Source organism: Rutilus rutilus (genome assembly GCF_951802725.1).
Source record: "Rutilus rutilus genome assembly, chromosome: 6".
In the NCBI taxonomy this organism is placed as follows: Eukaryota; Metazoa; Chordata; class Actinopteri; order Cypriniformes; family Leuciscidae; genus Rutilus; species Rutilus rutilus.
Genome location: NC_140214.1, coordinates 20,825,225 through 20,849,000, shown reverse-complemented (window position 1 = coordinate 20,849,000; position 23,776 = coordinate 20,825,225). Strand labels below are relative to the sequence as shown.

At 40.6% G+C, this 23,776-nt stretch overlaps 1 protein-coding gene across 1 annotated transcript in view; it reads left to right on the top strand.

The window, feature by feature from the left end:
• The first annotated feature begins 343 nt into the window (after nt 1-343).
• zswim5 (zinc finger, SWIM-type containing 5) overlaps nt 344-23,776 on the top strand; it is a 44,812-nt gene continuing 21,379 nt past the window's right edge. The window contains exon 1 of the mRNA XM_084411110.1: nt 344-971. Coding sequence (XP_084267236.1) covers nt 473-971 — 499 coding nt within the window. The 5' untranslated portion in view covers nt 344-472. The remainder of the gene's footprint in view (nt 972-23,776) is intronic.

Sequence of the window (23,776 nt, the reverse complement as noted above, 5' to 3'; positions counted from 1 at the left end):
TTTTGTTACAACACACTAAAAAAAGCTGGAGAGTTCTCCACATTTTTTTACGACGCTTGAAGGGTAAACATATACTGCACACATCTTGTACATTCAGAGAATGTAGATTGTAACGTTATGCTGCGATAGTATTAGGTCTTTCAAAAAGGTAATGCTCAGTTCTTAGCGCTACTGTTGATCTTTGAAACAACGGCAGGTGTTTAAACACACCGCAGCAGATCATTGACAGTTTTAAGTGCACTAGTTGTAAATAAAGAGGAATTTGTAACAAACAGTCTGTTTGATCAACACCGTGCCTGTCATTTCAGCGCACACATGCGCATCGCCTCGGTGCAGCCCGTCCTCGCGATTGGCTCGAGCGCGTTTGTTATTGGTAGTGACGTATGTGAAGTGACGACCCTCCCGTTGTGCGGTGCCTCGGTCTGTGCGCTTCTAGAGCCACGGTCCTCACTTCAGTGTTTATTTGGTTGTCATGGCGGAGGGACGTGGAGAGCTATTGCCTCAGCCGCCGCTTCACCTCTCCTTACCCCCGGCCAGCAAGCGTCCGTGTTTGCGTCCCGCTCCTCGAGGACCGGGTCCGGGGCCTGGCCCGGGATTTCCGAACTCACGTTTCCGTTGCCCGGAATCTCTACTGGACTGCGCTGCGAAGGCCGTAGCGGAGAAATGGGCCTTCGAGAGGGTGGAGGAGCGCTTCGAGCGGATTCCCGAACCGGTTCAGCGCCGTATCGTGTATTGGTCGTTCCCGAGGAACGAAAGGGAAATATGTATGTATTCGTCGTTTCAGTGCCGAGTGGCGGGTGAAGAGGGTCCAGTAGTGGGCTCGAGCACGTCTGTTGGATCTGGTACAGTCCCCGGAGGGGTTACGAACACAACAGGCAGCACAGGGACGGGGGGTACCGGAGATGGACTGCCTTTCCGCCGGGGAATCCGGCTTTTGGAAACCGGTTGTGTGGACAACGTCTTACAAGTCGGTAAGTACCGCTTTAACCGTCCAAAGCACGTTGAAAGTTACATCGGAAATATTTGTTTCACTTTCTAGCAAACGAAGTTTCTTGAGAAAAATGGAAGTGGCCTCGTTTAGAAACTGTAACGTACCAGCTTCGTTTCTAGATTCCTAGATTCCTCACTTCCAGTAAGGGAGCATTTTAATGCCTGTCGTATTGCGAAAGAAACGGAGCGCACGTTTTAAAAATTAAAGGGCTTCCCTTTGGGCATGTTGCAATGGCTTTTAATGTGGAATTCACTGGAATCGGTTGCTGTAATGTTCATTTAACACTTGATAAAACGCTTATATGCATTATAAGTTTCAGAGAAGATACAAAATAGTGTATATTTGAACAATCACAACGAGCTCTGTCGAAACGGAACATTTTTTCCCAGGTCGCGAGGAAGAAAAGACTATCATGCTGGTCACAATGAATCTCTGTTGTAGCACACCGAGCTGCTATTTTGCTAATATTTCCGTCTAAAGTTGGTTTCGGAGAATTATTGGCTTTTCTCCGTGTATTTTTGGTTGCTTGACGGTAGTTGGGTTTCTTGATATAATTAAGTCCAGGGTAATCCGCTTGAATCCAAATCCCATATCTTTTGTTTATTTGCTGGTTGGTCAAGACAAAGGACGCGTATTTGCCGTAGTTAAACGAATGATAAAACACGTGCCTAGACTTTATCTAACCCTCTGTTGGTTTATTTCGAATATCTTTTTTGATATAATCGTTAAAATGAGTAAAACAATTACTATTCGGCTAAATATGTCGTTGGGTTGTCCTAGTAGAGGCTACAGCACAATAGCTCAAAACCCCCCTCATGTCGGGCTAGTTCTTCTGTATTAGCCGAATAGCAATTTTTTTGGTGTGTAGAGGTGTTTTTCTAAACCATAGAAACCCGTCACAGCATTTCAAGCTTCATTTAAACGCACTAAATCGAAAAATTGTGAAGCAACTCGAAAAGGCTTTGGTATTTAGAACACGAAGGCAGTTTCAATGGCTGCCCAAATGTCTATACATTTTCCTCCCCCACTCGCTTCACTTCAGTAAACATACAGTCAAAATACTATCGTGAAAGAAAGGTTAAAGTGTTGTTGTTGTTTTTTTATTATTATTATAAAAACGTACTGGCCTCTGTAGGGTTCCAAAGCACAACATGCCCAATTATGTGCTCATTTGAAGTAACGTTAGTATCATTGCACTTCACTTGTAAGGTCCAATGTGGCATTTATAATGTTTGAGGCTTAGTTAAGATCAACAAAACCATTCACGATATTAAATATTTAGCTTATATACCACATATGAACAGGAAAAAGCAGAAAATCAGTCATGTACTGGACCAGCCACATTTCTCCTATAATGTAAGCTTTCTTTTCTTGAAATAGCAGTTACAGGAAGCCCCAAATCTCCAATAATTGTAGGTGTTATGAGAGTAGTGAAAGTATACATATAACTAATTCGATAAAGAAGCCATGATTCATTTATTCTCACAAAGATCCACTGTGTTCCTTTAAAAGGCCGATGTTAGTGGAAACGTGATAACCTAGCTGTAATGAAATAACACGGGTACTTATTTAGCAACCTTGAAAAGCTCCCTTCATTAGTAAGTGTAGCCCCTTTTTCACATTCAACGAAACTTGTTGTAGTTATTTTGCCTTTTTAAAGTTACCATATATACAAAACTATTCTCAAAAGTTTCTAGACTTGGTTGTTTTTGTGATTTAGTATTTTTAAAGACGCTGTGCCTTTGTTATACAATACACATGATTTTAATAGTGTTTCGTGAAGTAGTTCTAGTTTATATTTTTAATTATGACGATAATAAGCAGATGCCAAAACTGCACTGCATTTCTAGGATTGCCTGAGTGCTGCTTGGATAATGCTTACGTTTTTAAACATTAACCATTTAAGTGTGAATAAGCACAATCTTTTGGATTGTAAAATAAACAATGGGCAGAATAGATACGGCATCTGACAGTAAGGGTATGTCATATCTCACTTGATAAACTGAGATAAAGCAGGTTTAATTGCGATCTGTTTTGCTGTGTGTGGAGATTGTGTTCTTTTGCTTTTGATGGGCACTGAAACTATGAACTGGACATGTTTGCATCTGATACGCAAGATAATTGTGCCCTAAAACATGAACAGTCTAGAAATTGTCTGTGTGGGTGTTTTTTTCACACCAGTACAACTACTAGATCCACCTGTGCATGCTTGAATAAACTGTTTTGACTCCTCAATTGCTACACTTTCTTTTAGACCTGTTTAAAACTTTCATAGACACTGCAACAAAGTATAAACCACTTTTAACGTTTATTCAGCATGTTAGCTGAAACGAAGTTAGCAAAGATTCATACTCAAAGGCTTACTCCCTGTAAGCCAGGCTTGCTCTGAAGTTTGCCTGAAAGTTCACAACATAATTTGTACTCTTTCCAGAAGCCATAGCGCAAAAAACACTCAAGCCTGGGGATGCGGGGGATGTTAAATTCATCGTTATCCTCTGAATGGTCAAATTTTCTGCCCCAAATATTAAGGGCCGGACGGCATGCTACAGGAAACCGATTTGATAAGAATAAATTAATTCTCGTTTGTGTAATTTACCACCCTACCCCAGCCTCTGTCTTATGAAGTCCTTGGAGAGGAGGTTCTAGCTTTGAGTTAGGCTTGAGGATTATTGGGTCATGCTTTGTTACCCAGCTGTAGACAACTCCCCCATTCACAGAGGGGGAGGGGGGTGTGTGTTTGGGGGGTGGGAGGGTGGTTAAGAGTATAGCTTTTTGCAATGGAGCACAAAGCTGTGAGGTGAAACCTTTAGAATACCCTCTTCTGTGGTTAGGAGGCAAAAGTTCGGTGGGATTATGGCTGGAAGAGCCACTGAGAGGTTGTTTAGCCCTCTTAGTGCCTCTGTAAAACCTAGGCAAGCATTGAATTATGTTACTCTTCTGCCAAGTGACTCAGAAGTCTTCAGATTGATGGAGACAACTCTTCTTTTGCCATTAGACACAATATCCACTTTGTGAAATCGGTCTTTGTCAGTCCTTTGGTTTTATTACACAAAACCTTAATGTTGTAGTCATGGGCTAACTTTTTTAAAAGTTATTGTGGCAGACAATTGGGAGCCAGTTTGTTTGAGTTTTGAGGATGGCCGCCATTAAGCATTAGGCTAGGCCAGTGGCTGCTCTGTGATGTCACTAGGCCTGTTTTTAGCTCTTTGTCTCCTTTGAGTGTTGCCATCATTTTGGTCTTTGTAATCGGGACACATCTCATTCAGCACCATACAAGTTCAACAAGGGACCGCTAATTCTGCTCTATCTTTCATCAGCCGTACAGACAATATTTAATCAAGGTAATTAATTCCATGCCTGCAAGTCTCAAAGAAAATCACTTAAACAAATCTCCCTTTCACACTTATTAGCACTCTTAGTTTTGAAGGACACGGCCATTAAACACCCCCCCCCCCCCTCTTTGTCTTTATCAAAGGAGGGAAATTAATTTGGAAATAGGGGAGAGGGTGGTTAGCCGACTTGTCAGCTAATCAGCAGCAACTGGAGCAAGGTGAAAAACAACTCGCCGCATTCCAGGACAAAAGACCTGTCAGAGACTTTGATCAGGTCCTTGTTTCCGAACACTGAGCTCAGACTTGATAAAAAAGCGACGCAGTCCCACATACGGTTAGGTTTTTAAAAGCACGCCCATAGAAAAGCCTATGCTATATGTGTTTTTCACACAGTGTGACGAGTGTTTTTATTACCTCAGTGGATCTGGCACCCGCCCATGCTCTAAAAATCAATTGCAACCTTGCCCTCTTTGCATTCTGCTGCAGCTTGCCCCTCTGATTTTAGTTTATCAGTGATGCACTCCTCAGACAAGGCCTTGTCTGCTTCACAGCTGTGTTTGCAGCAATCGGTTTAGTTCAGTATCTCTGCTCCTGCAAAATGGAGCTCTGATTTTGAGCCAGAGGCAAGGTTCCCGTCCATACCCTACCCATGTGCAGCTGGGCTTGCAGCGTGCACTTGTGCGAGCTCGTCTCCCTGCTGCAGCTTATCTTGCGTTTTATTGGAACTCAGTGAGTTGTATGCACACGCGCATTCACCCATTATACATTATTGCCCCTCACAATCCTAGTTTAAAAATGCTGGCTGTTAAAGGTCCCTTAAGATAGCTTTACCTCTTTGATCTCTGCTCACAGGCGGCTGATTATTTTGTCGATGTTTCGTCATGAAGTAGTCGCTTTAATGGAACTTTTATGCTTTTATGCTCTGGGAGGAGCGGAATATGGCTGGTGAGCCTTTAAAGCTCAGATTTACACAAGATACACATGTTTCAAAGCTTTTGGAAGTGTTGTAACCCTTTTTACTTTATCGCTGGGAGGGACATGCCCCTTTTCTCTCTCTTTTTCCTCCCTCCTGCCTGCTGCTCTGTTTGGGTGTCATTGTCAGAGATAGAGGCTGCTGAGAGTTGCTCCTCTTTAAAGAAGGGGCCTCCAGACATGCCTAATAGGGCCTCATTTGGCTGTAATTGCCTAACAAATGTAAGAGAATTCCAGAGGAAACAAAAAGAGAGAAAGGAGAAGGCAAGTCAACCAACCGAGAACAGAGGAAGGGGGAAAAAATTGGTTTGGAGGTGAGATTGCGTAGAGGAAATGGAAGCATTTTCTATGACAAGCTATGTTTAGGCAGGCAGAAAATAAAGGACGGCCCCTACCTTCAATTTGTAAAGACGTGGAGGAAAATCCTTACATCTGGGGCTGTAACACTAAACGCGGAGTGCAGGAAACTCAAGCAGCACTCAGGCATTTACCCTCCCCCATAGAAGGCCTTTCATCCAGCTGAGATTTTGTGTGCGGGAGTTTTTGTGGCCAGTTCACATGGAAACTTAATTTTCTAAGTCTGGACGAGAGAGGAAGGATAATGTGTATTGGAGATGAGGTCAAATATCCTGCCAGAGGGTGGAAAGAAAGAGGCCCCAGTCAGTGGCAGTTAGCAATGTGCAAACTTCTATGCAAATGTCACATTGGAGGCTGTGGACTTTTTAAAGCCATCACTTCATATGTGTGTTTATTCTAGCCATTGCAATTCCTGTTTTTAGCTTGACTCGTTGCCAGCCACCAATCACATGGGTGTGCTGAAGGCCCCACCATTAGCACTGTGTGGTCTCTGTGTGATTGTATTGATTCTAAAGCAATTTTTTTTCATTAGTTAATTCTGCATATTGAATTCATCTTGTGCTTATTGATTTGTACCTGTCTGTTTCAGCACCCTTTACTTTTTTTTTGTTTTTTGTTTTCTCCCCAAATCTCAGCCGTGTTTGATTCCTTGTAATCTTGTTTACTCTTTCTAGTATAGAAAATACAGCAGATAAACATTTGAGTTATTTTCAAGTAGGTCAATGCAGTGTTTCCCAACCCTGTTCCTGGATACACACCAACACTACACATTTTCCAACTCTTCCTAATTGATCACACCTGAATCAACCCATCAGCTCGTTAGTAGAGACTCCAAGACCAGAAATTTATGGGTCAGATAAGGGAGACATCCAAAATGTGCACTGTTGGTGTGCCTCCAGGAGTAGGGTTGGGAAACACCGGGTCAATGGGTCATTTTTTTTTTTTGTCCTGTCGATTACGTTTAAAAAAGAATACAATAACAGTGCTATTTGTATGTACTATTAATTGAATACAACTTCTGTGATGGGAGTGTTTTTAAAATATGAATAAAAAAAAAAAAAAAAAAAAAAAAAAATATATATATATATATATATATATATATATATATATATATATATATATATATATATATTTTTTTTTTTTTAGTTAGTTCAGCTTGTAAAATGTCATGTGGTGTGACTCACCAAAAATATCTTACTGAAATGAATAATTCATATTCGATTTTTTTTTTACGTGAAATGTATTTGTTATTATAAGTAACATACAATTATTTTAATACTTTATTAAAATGCTACCACATTTTTTTTTTAATTGATTTTTTTTTTCAGAACCGTATGAAACCAACATGAATAGAGATATTTCTTAGTAAACATGTTTTAAACTTTTGTATAGGCGATTATTGTGAATTTTTTTATATGTCATTGACCCAAGTATTGCAACCTACTTGCTGCCATTTCACTGCCTTTATAATTAGTTGTACGCAAGTAGGATCCAGTTTTTTTTTTTTTTTTTTGTGGTGGGTTGACTGGTTCAAATTAATTGATACCAGAAATTCCGTTTTTTTTATTTTAGATCCTTAAAAACATAACATACTCAGTGAGATTCTTTAAACGAAGCAGTGAGTGGACCTTAATCTGCCTTTGCACAGATTTCAACAATTTAGCACAGCCTGCATCCATTATTTTTGCATTTAATTATTTGTCTCAAGTGGGCCTTAGAAGGTCTGGCAGGGGTCTTTGAAGGGCTGATGGGTCTTTGAGCGTAAAGCCCGAAGTATGTCAGTCCTCTACTTCAAAAGTCTTCACACCACTAACTGAGGTGCCTTTTGTTCTTGCCTTCTCCCTGTACTTTCAAAAGAGGATGAGCACTTAGTTTTCACTTTTTCCATTGTGTGGAACAGCCAAGTTATGCAAATTTGTTGGTGTCAGTCTCGGCTCCCTTGAATAAACATTAATTGCCTCCGAAGCTTAAATACACATTAGCAAGATAGATTGCCATAGCTCTAAAAAGTACACCATTTAAGCACATACATATTAGTCAACTGCCATTGTTTAGACTTTAACTTAGTCTTTTTGTTTGTTCTGAGTTTTTATATAACTTACTATTTGTTCTGAGCTTTTATATAACTTACTATATCGAAGATTTCTTGTGATTTCCACACTACAAGGTCACTACATGACTCAAAAGTAAACTCTGGGTAGGGCTGCATGATTTGGGGAAAAAATCGAATTGCGATTTTTCTGGGTAAAATTTTTAATTTTAAAACAAACAAACAAATTATTAAGAACACCAGGATTTGTTGTGCTTATTATTATGTTTTTATTATAAAATATTATTATACAAAATCTGTGACTGTAATTTCTTATTTTTTTGTCAGGATGTATGCAAAATGTCATTGATGAAATATGAGAGCATCTTACAATGTATTATTATTTTGTATTTTTACCCAAAACAGGTTGGTGTCAGCATTGTTGAGTGCTAAACGCTCATGTAATGTATATTTCATTCATACTGGAAGTTGGAGAGTGTCCTTTTGCAAAAAGTCCAAATATCCCTCACAGAAGTAATATTACGCATGTTGTTCCTGGAAATCCCTTACATGGATAAAGGCATCCAGCTATTGCTGTAGCTGAAAAAAAAGAAGATAGAAACGTTTTGACTAATGAAACATGAAGACAATAAACACACGACTGCGACAATATATGGTTTATCGGTAATACTTACCGATGGCAATTAGGTTTCATTTTTTTTAAACATTAGAATGAATAACTAACATGAACTAACCATGAGCAATACATTTGTTACTGTATTTGTTTGTATCTTTATTAACGTTAGTTGATAAAGATACAGCTGTTCATTGTTAGTTCATGTTACTTCACAGTGCATAAACTAGCTAATTTGAACAAATAGTCTACTACTTTTGATATTAATAATGTATTACATGTTGAAATGTTCATGATAACTATTGAAACCTTATAGTAAAGTGTTACCGGTTTATATGTTCTTCAAGCCATCTCTAGTATTTTTATGAGAACAAAGTATATTTAAAATGCATAGCATTTATCACAGTATTGAATGCTATAAAATATATTTTCTGCTCAATCTATGACAAGGAAACCCATCAGATCACAAAAGGTTATTGGACTAAAACCTTATTAAACGTTTTTTAATTTGAAATTCCCCTTTGTTGGACAACAGATTTATAAACGCTTCTCATTAGAAGTTTGAGAAGAAGTTTGGCACGTGTTCATTTTTCAAATGCATGTTACGTGACCCAAACACAGAGCGCTTGCAGTGATGGAGCAACATTTTACTGCAAAACGATCGAGTCGCTCTGATCACAGTGATGAGCTTCAAGAAACACGCTGTGCATATATTTAATAAATAAGCACAGATTTTTCGATTTCATAATTGCAGTTGCACTAAGCCAAATTGCGATTTCCTTTTATTTTGATTAATTTTGCAGCCCTAACTCTGGGATATTGTATCTTTGGTCCTAATCTCTCTAGACTTTAAAGTTGTTTCATGACTCAAAGCTTTGACCTCTCTTTGACTTACAAAGTACCATGACTTTGCATAGGCCTATCTTGTGGAAAACATGACTCTTGTTCTTGCGTTTCTCCAGCATATCACCTCTGAAACATCCTGCCTCCCCCTCAAGTAACCGAAGTGAATAGTGCACGGCTGATACGAGCTTGTTAACAGTGAGAAAGAAAACAAAACATGCAAGGAAGCACATCAGAGAGAGTGCAGGGTTTCACAAGAACATCATCTTCCACCTCAAGATCACCGCTGGTGTTTAGCACAATATGTTCTCCGTCATGTGATCGGGGTGGAAGAAATGGCATGTTCGTGCAGTTGCAGATGGCCGCACTCTCTATTATGCTTCATTAGCATCAAGTATTTCCATCCCCATTCTCTGTCAATCATTACTCACATATGAGAGGCATAAAAATGATTTGGCTACTGAATAATACAAGGACTAGTCATTAGCCAGCCTTACATTTGTACGCCCATCTTGCAGACAGGACCACCTATTTTTTCAGCATTAAAAAGATATTCTTGATGAAATATTGATAGCTCCTTTTTCAAAGCAGGGTTCGGAGGAAGGCATCACATGCTGATCTTAGTGCCCTGGTAGGTGCGCACAATATAAATATCAATGGCTTTCTCCCCCTCTCCCCCTCTCCCTGCCTACTGGCTTCTTTTTCAATATAGCCTAATGACAGGCCTCTGTTTCCCTGCAGTGGCTGTGCTGATATGGCCCATTAGGCACCGGTTTCTCGCAGGCAGCTGAGTGAACAGATGACTGCAGGAAAATGGTTGGAGGAGAGAGGGGGAAACGGCAGAACTAAAAGGCAAATATGAAAGGCAGAGTAAATAACCAACCTGTCATCCCCTGCTCCCCACCTCCCCAGCCGCCCTCCTCTGGAGGGCAAGAGAGACACGTGAAAGAGCGAGAGAGAGAGAAAAGAAGCATCTCATTAGTCTTCCTGCTCTCCCTGACTCTGGGACTGACAGTGAACACGTCAGTGCAGCAGCAGACATGCAAACATGCAGTGAGGGGGCTACCCCATCCCCTCCCATCCTCTCGTACTCCAAACATGATTAATGTGCGCAACAGCCGTGGGGCTTTATGTCTGGACCGCTCCTTCCCACACCGCACGTTCTTGAGAGTTCCAGCCCTCCACATCCTCCCCGGGATGCCTGCATCCTAGTTCCTTGCCAGACTTACAGAAGCGTTCTGGAAATGTAATTCGCCATGTCCTCCACAACCAGTGCTGTGGGACCCAGAACTTTGACTTCTGCACCGTTCAGCAGAAATAACAGTTCAGATAATTGGTTTTGGTCTCTCGTAATCCCCAATAGTAAGCTGCGACTCCGGTGCAAGAATCAATTGATGGGCTCCTTACACATTGAACGTAAATGCCAGAGCGAATCAAGCTCCGTAATGCACATAGTGTGTGGGCAACCTGCGGTTTCCAGGTCATATTCGAACACCTGACTTTGTCGAGGCCCAACGCAAAAGTCATGTGCTGGAAAGAAAACAATGCGATGAATAGGCTTGGCTCTTGTATAGGCAGAGGGGGGAGAATATGTGCTCTTCAATGGGGGATTGTGGTACTTGTCATGGTGTAACAGGATCAGCGTGCCCTCCACCCTAGAGCGCAGAGGGCAGCCATTGTTATGCTGCAGGAGAAATGCAGCGGGGGCCGCCGACCCGGGCTGAGCTTGTCTTGTGGGGGTGATGTCCTCCGAGCCCTACACCAGAGACAAATGCAGAGGACACTTCTCTTGCTATTATCAAAGGTCACTGGGGAAGACAAATAAAACTTATCAGAGATTAAGAGAAGAGCAGTGAGTAAAGATTTTGATTGTAACATTAATTTTTATCATGTTTGTCATCCTTGAGTAATGCACTTTGCAAGGACATCCGTGATACCCCTTCAGATAAACACGTCCGTCAGTACACCACAGTCATCTTAAGCATCTCGAGAGCAACTTCTCAGCCGTCTTTTGATTTTTAAATTCATTTTTTTCCTAGTATAATTTCTCTTCAGAAGGAAGGAACACTAAGCACTTTTTGTGCTGTGGCAGCAGAATAAGGCAGGCGGCGTCAGAAAGTGTAAATCAGCGTTGAAAGCGCACTGCCTTATCTACTGGATAAAACCAGCCTGCAACAATGGCATTAAAGCACAACTCATGAAAGCTGCAATTAAACACTATCTGATCTGATTCTGTTCGAATGACTTTTTTTTTTTTCTTCTTCTACTTCTTTCTGTATAATGAACGCCCTCCACTTTGGTTGAAAGACACGGAACCGTCAGTATAATTGGGAAGTAATCCTGATAGAACCAGACAGAAACTTCATAGTTGCAGCCTAGCAAAGTGTCGAAAGCAGTCCGTAGATGATGGTGTTTAACCCGTCAGTGGTAAAGTTCTGTCAGGACTATAGTTTGGATTGGATTGGCGGGATGGTTCTGTTCAATGCAAGAACTCTCTGCCCATCCATGCAGCCTAGCATGGATAAGAGCAGGGAGAGCAGCAATAGCCCCCCTTAGGGTAAACCGAACAGAACCAACATAAATATTATTAATATATTGCAGATATTATTAATGTTCAAGGATTTAATGTACAATATGATTCAAGAAAAATGTGTCTGTTTCGAAGAGGAATATCAGAAGGCCAAGTCCTAAATGTACGAGAGAAGCTGGGGATTAAGGGTAATTGGCTCCCGAGTATAATGCTGCTGATAATACTGAATGAATCTATAGGGGTGCTGTAATATTGTTGGAAAATTGTATTCCTATAGGTATATAAGACATGTCGACATGACGTCCTAGACGTGGATCAGCTAAGAGTCAGCAGATTATTTGACTACTTTTAGGGGTGCAATGGATCACAAAACTCTCAGTTCAGATCATATTACGTTTTTGAGTCATAGATCCGATCATTTTTTGGATCAGCAAAAAAAATTGTGTATGGGGCTGGGGGGCAGGGCAAATATAAATTTGCTTTCTATTATTTAAAGAACACTTTGAGTACAATACCACAACAAAAGACACGTGAACAGTCAGTAAAAATAACAAATAGGCCTAAACACAAATATAATAGAACAAAGATACGAATGAAATAAACAGCTTTATAAAAGTGGTTCAGGTAGTGAGAAATAAATAAGTTTTGAGTTTTTGCCTCTTTTCCACCTCACTTTTAAATCGGTCTGTGCGGCCGTGTGCATTTTACTTTCGAATTAGCAGCAATTCGTGGGTGGCAATTACTTGAATGATGGACTCATTATTATTTTTAATGAAAAACACAACAGTAAAACATTTAGGCACTTTAACATTTCGCTTTGGAACCAAAATCTTCCACAATCGTCTTTTTATATATGTGAACACTTGGTTTTTTGTACTTGGGCTTATTATGATTATTATTGCTAAATAACAATATTAAACAAAATAATAAATATTACTATTGCAATAACAGTATTTAAGAATAAACATAATACAAACTTATTTTTACGAAAAACTGCAGGGTTACCTGTTATTTTAAAATATTGTATTATTATTATTATTATTATTATTATTATTATAAAAATCTGTGACCAATCATTTATTTTTTGTCCATGTCTTTAATATGAAATATGAGCCTCTTATGCATCCACTGTGGGGAAAAAAAACTGTACATTGGAGAAAAACATATTGATTGTCATATAAATTTCTTTTTTTTCTCGAAATAGGATTGAGTGAGCATTACTGAGTGCTAAACGCACGTCTGTTCATTCATACTGAAAGCCAGAGGGCGCCCTCGCACAGAAACTCCAAATATGCCTCAGAGAAGTAATATAATGATGTTCAAGTAAATCCCTAATTTAGCTAATACATCTGAATGTAGCTGAATAAAAAGATAGAAACACTTTTACTGATTAAATAAGACAATAAACACACCACTGCCTCAATATATGGTGTATTTGAGTTCAAGTCTTCTCTGGTTTTTCATAATAGTCTATTTATAATGCAATGCTAATCGACATGGCCTTTATTACAATGATACTGTCTGCCTCATTCTATGAGAAGCCACATCATCTCACAAAAGGAAATTTCAAACACTCAGCTGACGATATGAAATGAGTAAAACATGTTATTAAATGTGTTTTGTCGGACAACAGGTATACGCTTTGCATTACAAGTTTGGGAAGATTTCTGAAGCATGTCTTTTTCAAATGCACGATTGCACGTTATAAGTGACTCAAACTCGCAGTGCTTTCGGAGATGGAGCAGCATTTACTAGTGATCACTGAGCCGCTCTTCACGAACACGCTGTGCATATATTTATTCAATTAAAAATTTAAATAATCGCAGCCTTAGCAATTTCATAATTGCACTAAGCCAAATCGCGATTTCGGTTTAATTTTGATTAATTGTGCAGCCCTACACTTGAATGGTTTAAACTGGCTTAAATTATTAAATTGACAGGACTTAAAAACACATGCAAACTTTCAGTCTATAATGGTTAAACCTTACAATTAATCTGCGAAATACATGCATTCCGAACCATGAGGCCTAGTCTGTACAGATCACAGATCCATTACGATATATTGCACCCCAAACTACTATTAGAATTGCTATTCATATTCACCCTGGATTTTAAATAAATGTGTATTATTGTGCAACACTTTTATTATAAACACTATTCTGAAGCATAAACTCTAAATGATATAATGACGCTAATACTAGCGGCTCTTTATTTGCGAATCATTTGTTTGCTCTCACCTTCCCTCGTGTTGACTTAAGATATTGACATTGAACCGGTGGTGCAGCATTACCTTCTTTATAAAACTATTACCATTCTAAAGATATTACAGAGTAATGGATTTGTCTTGCTGAATTTTGAGCTAGCCAATCTGGGCCTGTATTGAAGCACCCGGTGCACAATTTGTTTTCATCAGCAGTAAATGGTGGATCATTGTAGCCGTGACGGGAAAGCACAAAGACCAGCTAATGAAAGGCAATGGCTGTGGCCTCGGTCTCATCACCACTCACTGCGCTCATGGATGAAAACAGGTGTCCTCTTGGGGCTGGGGTTTCATTTAAAGTGGGATTTTAAAGGAATATTCATGACAGCTATCTTTATTTGGGTGGGTGAAGGGAGGAAAATAAGTGGGGGAAGAGAGAAAACGGCAGTACCCCACGTTAGTGGGGTAAATCAACCAGTGATTGAAGAGGCCTGTCTGGGATAATTCAGTTTGATTGGACTCTCGGTCTCTCATTACCATTCCAGTTTCAACAAGGAGACGCCCCTCAGTCACCACTCCACCATGCTCATCTCTTTCTGAGGATGACAATACCCTAGTGCAGGCGCTGAAATGAGCAGGAGGCCTGGAGTACATGGTTCAGCATTACTATTCTGCTGTGCACAACATTGAGTCCACTTATAACACCTCAGACTTGTTTATTTTGTCAGCGATTGGAAACTTGAACTCTTGTTGTGATGAAAAGCATCAGTTATTAGAGGCTATTTACACAGTTTTGGTTCAGTCATAGTATCCAAGATCCTGAAAATCTTAGGCACAATCAGATTCAAAAACCTTGTGTTTCAGCCTAGACAATACAGTGAGTCATAGCATTTTAAGGTTTGGTGTTTACTTCTATTGCATTAAGGAACCTGGTTTCAATATGCTGCCTGCAACAGGAAGTCAAGCTCATAATGCTTGTTCATGTACCGACAACTATTTCCTTTGTGGCATCTTTGTGGCTTGAGACCACATCATCTTCACCTGTGTCATAGTTTCAAACAATCTGGCCTCTTTTTGTTCCATGTACCCAGTTTAAGGGTTAAGATTATGTTCCGCTGTGAATGCTGTATAGAGACCCCATTTCGCACCTGGCATGTTTGTAGTCACCATTTGCAATCTAACCTGTCATTGCAAATGGTGCAATGGTACTAGCTTGCATTGTCCTTTTAGATGGCAAAGCTAATTCTGCCGTCCTTGGTAAACCGAGGAGGTTAGTGCTACACTTGATTACAAAAGCCCAGTGCTGGGAACTCCCTAAGGGTGAACAGCCATTGGACCATGTCAACGGGACCCTTCAATTGTTCAATCCCACCCTCCACCTCTAGGCACTTTTAATCAATAAAAAGTCCACCGATGCAGATCTTGTATTGCTAACATAAAAGGGTGATTTATCTTAGCTTGTAGCCCCCTTTGTTAAGTACTAAAATACCTTTAAGGTTACATCATTTACCCAGGATGCTGCAGGCCTTGAAAACTGTCAAATCAAAACCAGCTTGAGTCGAAATAGTGATCCCTCATTCTATTCCTTATTCCTTTTGTGTAGTTCTTGCTTTATTTCACCGTGTTTCAGCATGGCTGGAGTTGAAGGGGTTTCCCTCCTCTCCCTCGGGTACCACAGTCTCTCAGAGTTCAGCCCAATTCGAATAGTGTGTGCATGTGTCATAAACACACCCTGGCTTTGATGTCCATAGATCACCACAATGGACGGCTGCCTCTCAATTCCCCCAGTTGTAAACTTAGAAGCCCCTTAGTGCAACATACTGTCTTTTGGTTGAACTTCAAAGTGTGCAGTTTGCTTTAGTCATGGAATAATGTATTACAATGTGCTGTACAGATGAATGTGATGCAGACCCATGTGTGCACCTGCATATAGATGTCATACTGTATTAAAGAATGCTTTATTTCAATGCAGGAACTGAAGTGCACTTCTCAGGCTGTTCCAAGCAAGTCTTATAATCTTTAGCACAAGGGCACCTACACTCTAGGGTTGCACTGAATCAGAGAATATGCATTTCCGATTGATTTCAACTAACAGTGCTCTTTCTATTTCCTCAAAATATATAGGCTATTTTGCATTCTAGGGATGCACAATACATTAGTACCATATTGGACTTTTATGTCAGTATTTAATTTTGCATGCTCATTCTCTCTATTTTTATTTTTTATTTTCTTAAAATGGATAGCCATTTTTTATTATTATATATTTTTTTTACTTTCAAATAGTTTGTGGTAAAATAATGGTATTGAGAATGGTATTGAGAACTGTGAAATTTACTGGTACCTATTGAAATGTTGATATTGTGTAACACTAGTGCAATCCTGTCTCATATGTTCCTATCTATCAAGTGCTCCATAATACCTTGCTGTTCCAGTGTGTAAGCACAGTTAGTACCAGTACCAGTATCATGAAACCTTGCTCAGATGCTCAAAATATTTGTCTCATCTCTTCGCTGTGAAATGTTATTTGGATTTTGCACTGTCTGTGCTGATTAGACAGAAAAGCCCCCCTTTCTCTCATCCTTCCATTAATATTTCTTTTCCAAGCCTCCTTCCTTGCATTATTAACAAGCCCTTCCCCAATTAAGATGGATGAGACTGCTCTTGAGGGTATTTGTTCAGGTAAGATCTCTGATTAGCATATCTGATGGATCTGCCTTCATGCGCTGATTAAAACCATCCTCTTTCCCCGGGGCAACTTTAAAGAAAGAAATGCTCAAAAGAGGACCCTCACACATACTGCTAATACAAACCACAACAGACCATGCTACAGTGATGGTTTCATTGCCTGCTAGGCCCGCCCCATACTGTCTCCTTATTACTTTAAGTTTCCTTCAAAGGACAAAACCGGCTTGTCATGCATTCCCTTTATTGTTAGGGCATGAATAACAGGATTAGCCCTAACAGAATTTATGAGGAACATTGCTGAAAGAATTTAAGTTAAGGAATAGTCAAGAGGAGCTGTGCTTGCTTACATTTGTAAATGTAGCTGATTAACTGAAGCAAGCACTTACAATAAAAATCTATAGGCTTCCTGTTTTAAACATTGAAGCCTAGTCTCAAGGACACGAAAAAGCAGACCAACGAAGATTCATGCCCGTGACCCTTAGGTACAGAGTCCAACTGGTGTCATAGTCATAACTCATGTGCTGTCCACATAATACAAGCAAGATCAAGAGTAATGAGCTGTGTTGAACATCCTAGCTACAGCACAGATGGAACTTTGCTAGTACATGTCAAACAAAATGGAGTGGAGCATGTTGTGGTGGAGTGCGGAGTTTGTTTGCATCAATACAAGGCTTTTTGCTTTTTATATTGTTTTAGTGTTTCAGGCTGTAGCTATGCAAATTTTATAGACCACTTGCACCTGGATTTCCTGAGCACGCCAGTCTAGTCTCTATCAGGACTGAGGCAGTCGGGAAAATCTAGGGCTGCCTTGTTTTATCAGGTTGTGAGGCCGTGCAGTCTACTTACATCTAAGGTCAGTTAAACCCTGATGAAGAGGGGACCGAGAGGAACCTTGTGCTTGCTCTCCGGCACCTGCTCCCAGTTTTGGGAGACAGACTGCACCAGTGTCTGCTGCAGCCAGCTTGGCAGGATCATCAGTAATACTCTATTTTTGTCTTATTCTGCAGCTACGATGGGAAGTGCTTGGATGGGCTTATTTTTGTACATCTGGATCAGCACTTGGGAGAGGGAAAGCTGTAGCATCGCTTGTTGTACTGGTTTGTTGAGGAATATCGATTGTTGACACTGGAATTTCTTGAATTTTCCAGACATAGGCCTAGTCAAAAAATCTGCTGATGTTTCCATATGAAGTCCAGGTGTGTGGGTGAAGAGTGTGTGGATTCCTTCACTGACTAATCAGAGAAAATATGCTCCTATCAGAGATGAACTATAGCCTATATGGTTGTATTAGGGATGACCTATAGATACCAAATGCAGTTTATAACTTATGGCCAATAACTGATAAATTATGCATAATTCATCCATGCATGTTTACTTTTTTTTTTATGTAATCAAAATGTCATAACTCAATATTACGGCGAAATGAAATCTCTAGCGACATGCCAAATATTTAGTTCACTTAAACCCGCCCCTTTCTTACCTCAACTTCAAGCTTGCAATCAGATCTGCCTAGAGCTATCCAATCAACAACCGATGGCTAGAACCAAGTCTCCACCCTACATTTATTTTCTGTTTTGATAATTCATTGTACATCACAATGTGTAAGCAAATTTCTGCCGCTACTTCCGTTAATGTTCCTTAGGCTCCTGTAGATATTATTTGATCCAGGCACTGTGGCTCTTTCTCTAGAGAGTCTCAATGGACCTCTATCCACTGTCTGATAATAGAATTGCCGTCACCCCTGGAAGAGACTTCAGGCCTGGTTCCTACATCTCCTCCCTCAGCTCCCTACTCTCGCTCTTTTTTCCTTTTCTTTACTCCATCCTCTATTGTAATACTGGAGTTTGGCTCTGTGCCCAGTTTTCTCCATTGATGTCTTCCTCCCTCCCCCCTCTCGCTGTCCCTTCGTCTCTGTGAAGTCCACACACTCCGCTCTTTGTGGCTGCGGCAAAGGAGGCAGCGTGCCCGTGGAATTCATGTTACACATTCCACTGGATACCCCTCCTCTGCCTCACGCACACTGAAACCCTCCTGTTGCCACCCAGTGCTATGCCAGTTGTGTGTGTGGGCATTATGTTTGGCGCGTGGCCCTAGATGGGGTGTCCTGCCACCCCTCACCCCCTGCCTGAATTCACTGGGCCTTAGCAGATTCCTCCTGCTGACTCGGGACCCCTGTTTTTAAGAGCCACATTGCTGGATTGACTGCTTCCTTTCCAGCTTGCCACTCTGAAGAGGTTGATAAAACTATCATCTCCTCATTCTGCTTCTCTTTTATGTTCTCATATTGTTGATTTTTCTTTGCACATACATCTGCAAAGCAGTTATTCTGAGAAAAGATGGACATTTAATCTGGCGGTGGGATGTGCTTCCGGGCTTCCATTTCTTAAAGCTTTCAATCAGAGACCTGTCTGAACAGATATTCTGGTAGGGCAGCATCTCCTCATCTTACCTCATGGGATAAAAGAGCCTTTCAAAACTGGGTGTCCATTACAAATGCTAGAACGTCTCAGGGCTGACATCTATACTAATGTACAAAGCTATTTTAAATCGTACACAAGCATACAAAACTCTCTGCTAGCAGGAGTACGATGCATTGTAACAGGAAACTCCAAAGACTGGCATTTTGAGTGGGGTGTACAGAATTTTATCCTCCCTCATTGTGGTCAAGGAAAGGGGCCAGATTGCTCTGGTTTAGGAGTGTATGTTTTGTTTGTTGTTGCTAGAGTGCCCACAGTTCGTCTAAAGGCCTGCCAGGCCCTGCTGGGTCCTCTAATCTCAGGCGGTGAAGAAACACCCTTCACTTTCCACTAGAGTACTGCTGGAGCAAGCAAGAGAAAGGTGCCAGTTGTCTCTATCCTGTTTATCCTTCACATTCACAGTTTGAATGAGAGGTAGAGGGTTATTTTGGTCCTCTTAAACCACACTTGTGTTTCTCTACTCTGGAGTTGATGGATGTTCAGGGCTTGCAGAGGCTCTGCCTCTACCTGGTAAGGTGGGTTTTTCCAGCTTGCCTGTTGGGGCAAAGCCAAGCTCTGTGGTGCCAAGTTTCGAAGGGTCCAGCTGGCAAAAGCAAGGCCCTTTGTTTTACTGCACTCTGCATTCAGGCCCAGTCGCACAATGTTTTGTCACTGGTCTGAGTCAGTATGCGATGGCGACGACCTTGGCAAAAGAGCGAGGTGAGATACACTGTATTGTGCAAGCTGTAATTGTTGCCTGTCTATGTAGATACTGCAGCATGATAGTTTTATTCCTGTTCAACGTGGCTGAATGTCTCTATACGTGCTTTGAATTTTTCAGACCATGCTTTCTGACATTTGCCGCTGTGTTTTTGAACAGCAGGGCACGTCTGCAGAGTTAAGCAAACTTCTTAAGAGACTACAAGCACCTTATTTGCCAGCTTTCTCACAGAGACCTTCCTTTGGTCGCCCTCTTCAACAGGGACATAGGGCAATTTATGAATATTCATTCAGCTGTCCTTGGTTACTAAAAGCAGTGCTTAAATCTACATAATTTGTGTTTAAGTGCCTTTCAGATGGCCTTTTCCTTTTTTGACACTCAAGAAAAGGAGCCATACTTGGTAATCAAGCTGCCATTGTAGGATGGGTCCTAACAGTCGAAAAGCTAGTCAAATGTTCTGACTAAAAGTAGTCAAAGGCTATTTTTTAAATCAGTTGTGTCAGTGTCCAGTCTCATAAAGCCTGAATGAAGCACAGTTTTTTGTATTGTTAAAGCTTTAGAGAAAATACAAAGGTATTGAGGTGCTTTATTGTAAGAAAAACTGATCTTAAGATTTACCATCTATATATTTGTTTGTCTACATTGATAATATACCATGTATTTAACCATATTCTGACCATTTGTGCCTCTCCTGGCTTGCTGTAGAGAGGGTGTCATTGGTGAGCTGCTCTTTTGAGAGCTTCAGGTCTGTTTTAATGAATGGGTATCTGGCAATAGGCCTTTTATTTGAACGTAGAGCCCAGCTAAAGTGCATTGTGTTGTATTGTTTACAGAGCATTTCCTATTATACTGTATGCGAGCACATGTGAATGTCAATGAAATCCTTTAAACAGCCCAGTCTGAAATAAGCTGTTTTACTTATTTGAGCTGATATTTTCTCCTAAATAAGAGGGATTTAAGGAGGCATTTAAACAGTGCTCCAATCAGCAGTCCTTGTCTTGCTGTCTTTTTATTTGTAATGTTTCTGTATAATTGTGCACCTGAACTGAACAAATCAGTTTAATGTGATTTGATCAGTCACTATATTGAACTTAATGCTGTAGTAGCAGCTCTGTCTTGCTCAATGGGCTGTATTAAATACAATAATTTAATGAAAATTTATTTAAATGTGTATCAAACATTAAGATTTAAATGTATCATGTTGTTGTTTTAGTTTATTAATATTATTATTATTAATAATAATAATACTTTTTTTCTCATCTGAGATTCATTCTTTTTACCTAATGTTGGTCATTTGTCCCCAAACTGGGAAAAGTATCATCACAATACACGAGGGACAACCATTCTACGCTTACAATAGGACATTGTCTCGCTTTGAGAGAAGACCAAGCACTTCAGGCCTCTTGGGTGCTTGAGTTTGTACTGGCAGCTTGAGTTTGTGCTTGTGTTCCTACTCTACATTCCTCTATCTCCTATCTGTTCTCTCCTGTCCTCCTCCTCTCCTGTCCGTCTGGGCCACTGATCTCCTAGCAGCAGTGGTCGCACAGGACCCTGCTTCCAAGCTGACGCCTGCTAAACGCTGCTGGCTTTTTGTGGGCAACAATGGCAGGCCAGGCCCCAGCCTGAGGCCTAGACAGACCCGTCAACAACAAAGGGGGCTTGTGAATCTGAGGCCCAGTGGGCAGCCGGTGCAGGGGGAATAAAGCAGGTCAGGGCCAGATTAAGAGTGCTGAGGGGAACACAGCGCAGGCCTAACGGGTGCATGCCAGCTCAAAAGGCACTCCCGAGAAAGACGGAGAGAGGGAGGCCGCAGACAATGGGGAGTTTGAGGAGGGGTGATAGTTGGAGGAGGAGCTTTTGTAATTAGAGATGCCGCCATTGCTGCCTCAGCTGATTCCTTAGCTGTGCACACCTTCAGGGTCTCATCACCGTAATGCATGCAATAGCTAAGCTGGAAGGGCTTGTTGGGAACGATTCCTTTGTGTTTGCACTCCCCCTCTCTTGTTTTTTTGTCCTTGTCCATATGCTTAGCTTGGTTTGATGAGCATTTTCTGCAGGAAAACGTAAGGAGGGGTTGATTGGATATTTTGTTTTAGCACTATTTAATGGGAAACACAAACATAATATGGTTCAGCTTTTTAGCACAATTAAGGCATCTTTATTAGCAATGAATTGAAATAAATTTCTCGGCTGAAACCAAAAGTTGGGGCTGAAAACTGAAACCATAAATGCTTGCTTTAACAAAAAAGAAAAAAGAAAAAAAAAAGGTTAGTTTTATATTGAAAGTTTGAAGTGATTACACTTGTTCTTCATTCAGGGAGAAGACAATTAGTTTTTATCTAATACACTCACTGTATTTCTTAATAATAGGCCTACACAATCTTTTCAGGAAATTTTACAGGTTATTTAGTATTAGTCTTCTCAAATGAGAGGCAATCATCTCATATATTAGAATGAGATGTTGCACTACAAGGCCCCACAGTGTCTGTGCAAGATGAGAAAACGTTCTTTATTAATACGCTAAACCGAGTTTTTTTTCATCTTTTTCCCCCTGTTATTGCATGTTAAAAGTTTGTTCACTTTTTTTCAGTCACACTGTCTCTGAAATTTCAGTGCATCCCTGGTTAGAGAGAGAGAGAGGGAGGGAAGGAAGAATATTTTAGTTTAGAAGGCAGCAGGGAAGGAAGGAAATGCAGGCGATGTATTACTGCTGGGACAAGCCCAGAGTACATATTGACATTTTCTTACCTTGTAGATGAAAACACAAAGCACACAACAGATGTGAGCTTATTGGTCCTCAGAAGTTTTTTATTTTTCCATCTTTTATCTGATACTGGTTTTACAGCTGCAGGGCAAACTGAAGTCATACCTCCTCATAGGAAACGGTTAAAGTTGGAATGCTGTGGGAGAACAGAAAAGAGACTTGACGCTGTGAGGCCCACACGAGTTATGCGCAAAGCAGTCAATCGGTTCTCTTTCCTTTTCTCATATTGATTGGGGATTTTTTTTTTTTTTGTGAATGGATGAGTCATGAAATATAAGCTTCTTAAAGCATTATCTATCAGTGCAGGCTATGCTTCTAGTGTGAGCAGAGCTCAAAGGAGCCATTGTGTCCTGCAGACTGCTGCTTGTCAATTGCAGGCCAGCAGATGGTTTGTACATGTTCGCATATTAAACACAACCAAGTCGCATTTAGGGAAATAGGGAAATGGCGAAAGTGGCAGAAAAAAATCTTAGAGGGCATATGCTGATGCGCAAGGGCTGATGGTGGTTGGCTGTTCACAAACAATCCATCAGTGATCAGGGAATGTGCAGGCCGGTGACCTTTCCTAGCTGTCAGATTGTCTTATGCATGCAGACTGCTCACAAAACAATACCAAAACTCAGATTTCTATTCAGGCACAGTGTCTGGATGGCTTGATACTGACTGTAGTTTAATAATATGGCTTATTTTGCATGAGACAAGCATTGTTTGATAATTTTTTTTCAATCCTTCTAGCAAATGAAAATGGAACGCGTTTTTGAGATTTGTTCTTTTGTGTCACGTGTTTACAAGGCATGTTTGGTTTCTTTATCATCTGCACAAAGACAAGAACAGCTCAAGAATTACAATCTAGTACGCACTGTGTACCGCACACTGCTTTGGAGAAGCATGCTTTCCCTATTGAGCAGGCGAATGGAAACATATGCATATTCAGCTAGCTTTTTAGATGCAATAGAAGAAAACCTTGAACAGAAATAACAATGAAAGGATATCCCCGCCTCTATTTCCACACCGCACGGTTTCACTTCAAGTGCATCTGCTTTTATCTCAAGCAGGACATCTGGTTGCACTTACGGCCTGTCCAAAAGTGCGATTCATCTCCTCCTTTTCGCCCTGTACGCCTTCAAATTCATCCTCCTCTCCGGCTTGTTTTCAGCCTTCACTGGGTGAATTATCTGAGAATAAAGGCTCTTCAGCCAGGGTTAGTTTGCATCAGATGCTAAATTGTTGGTTTTGAACTATCCGGCCCTGTATGATTAGCC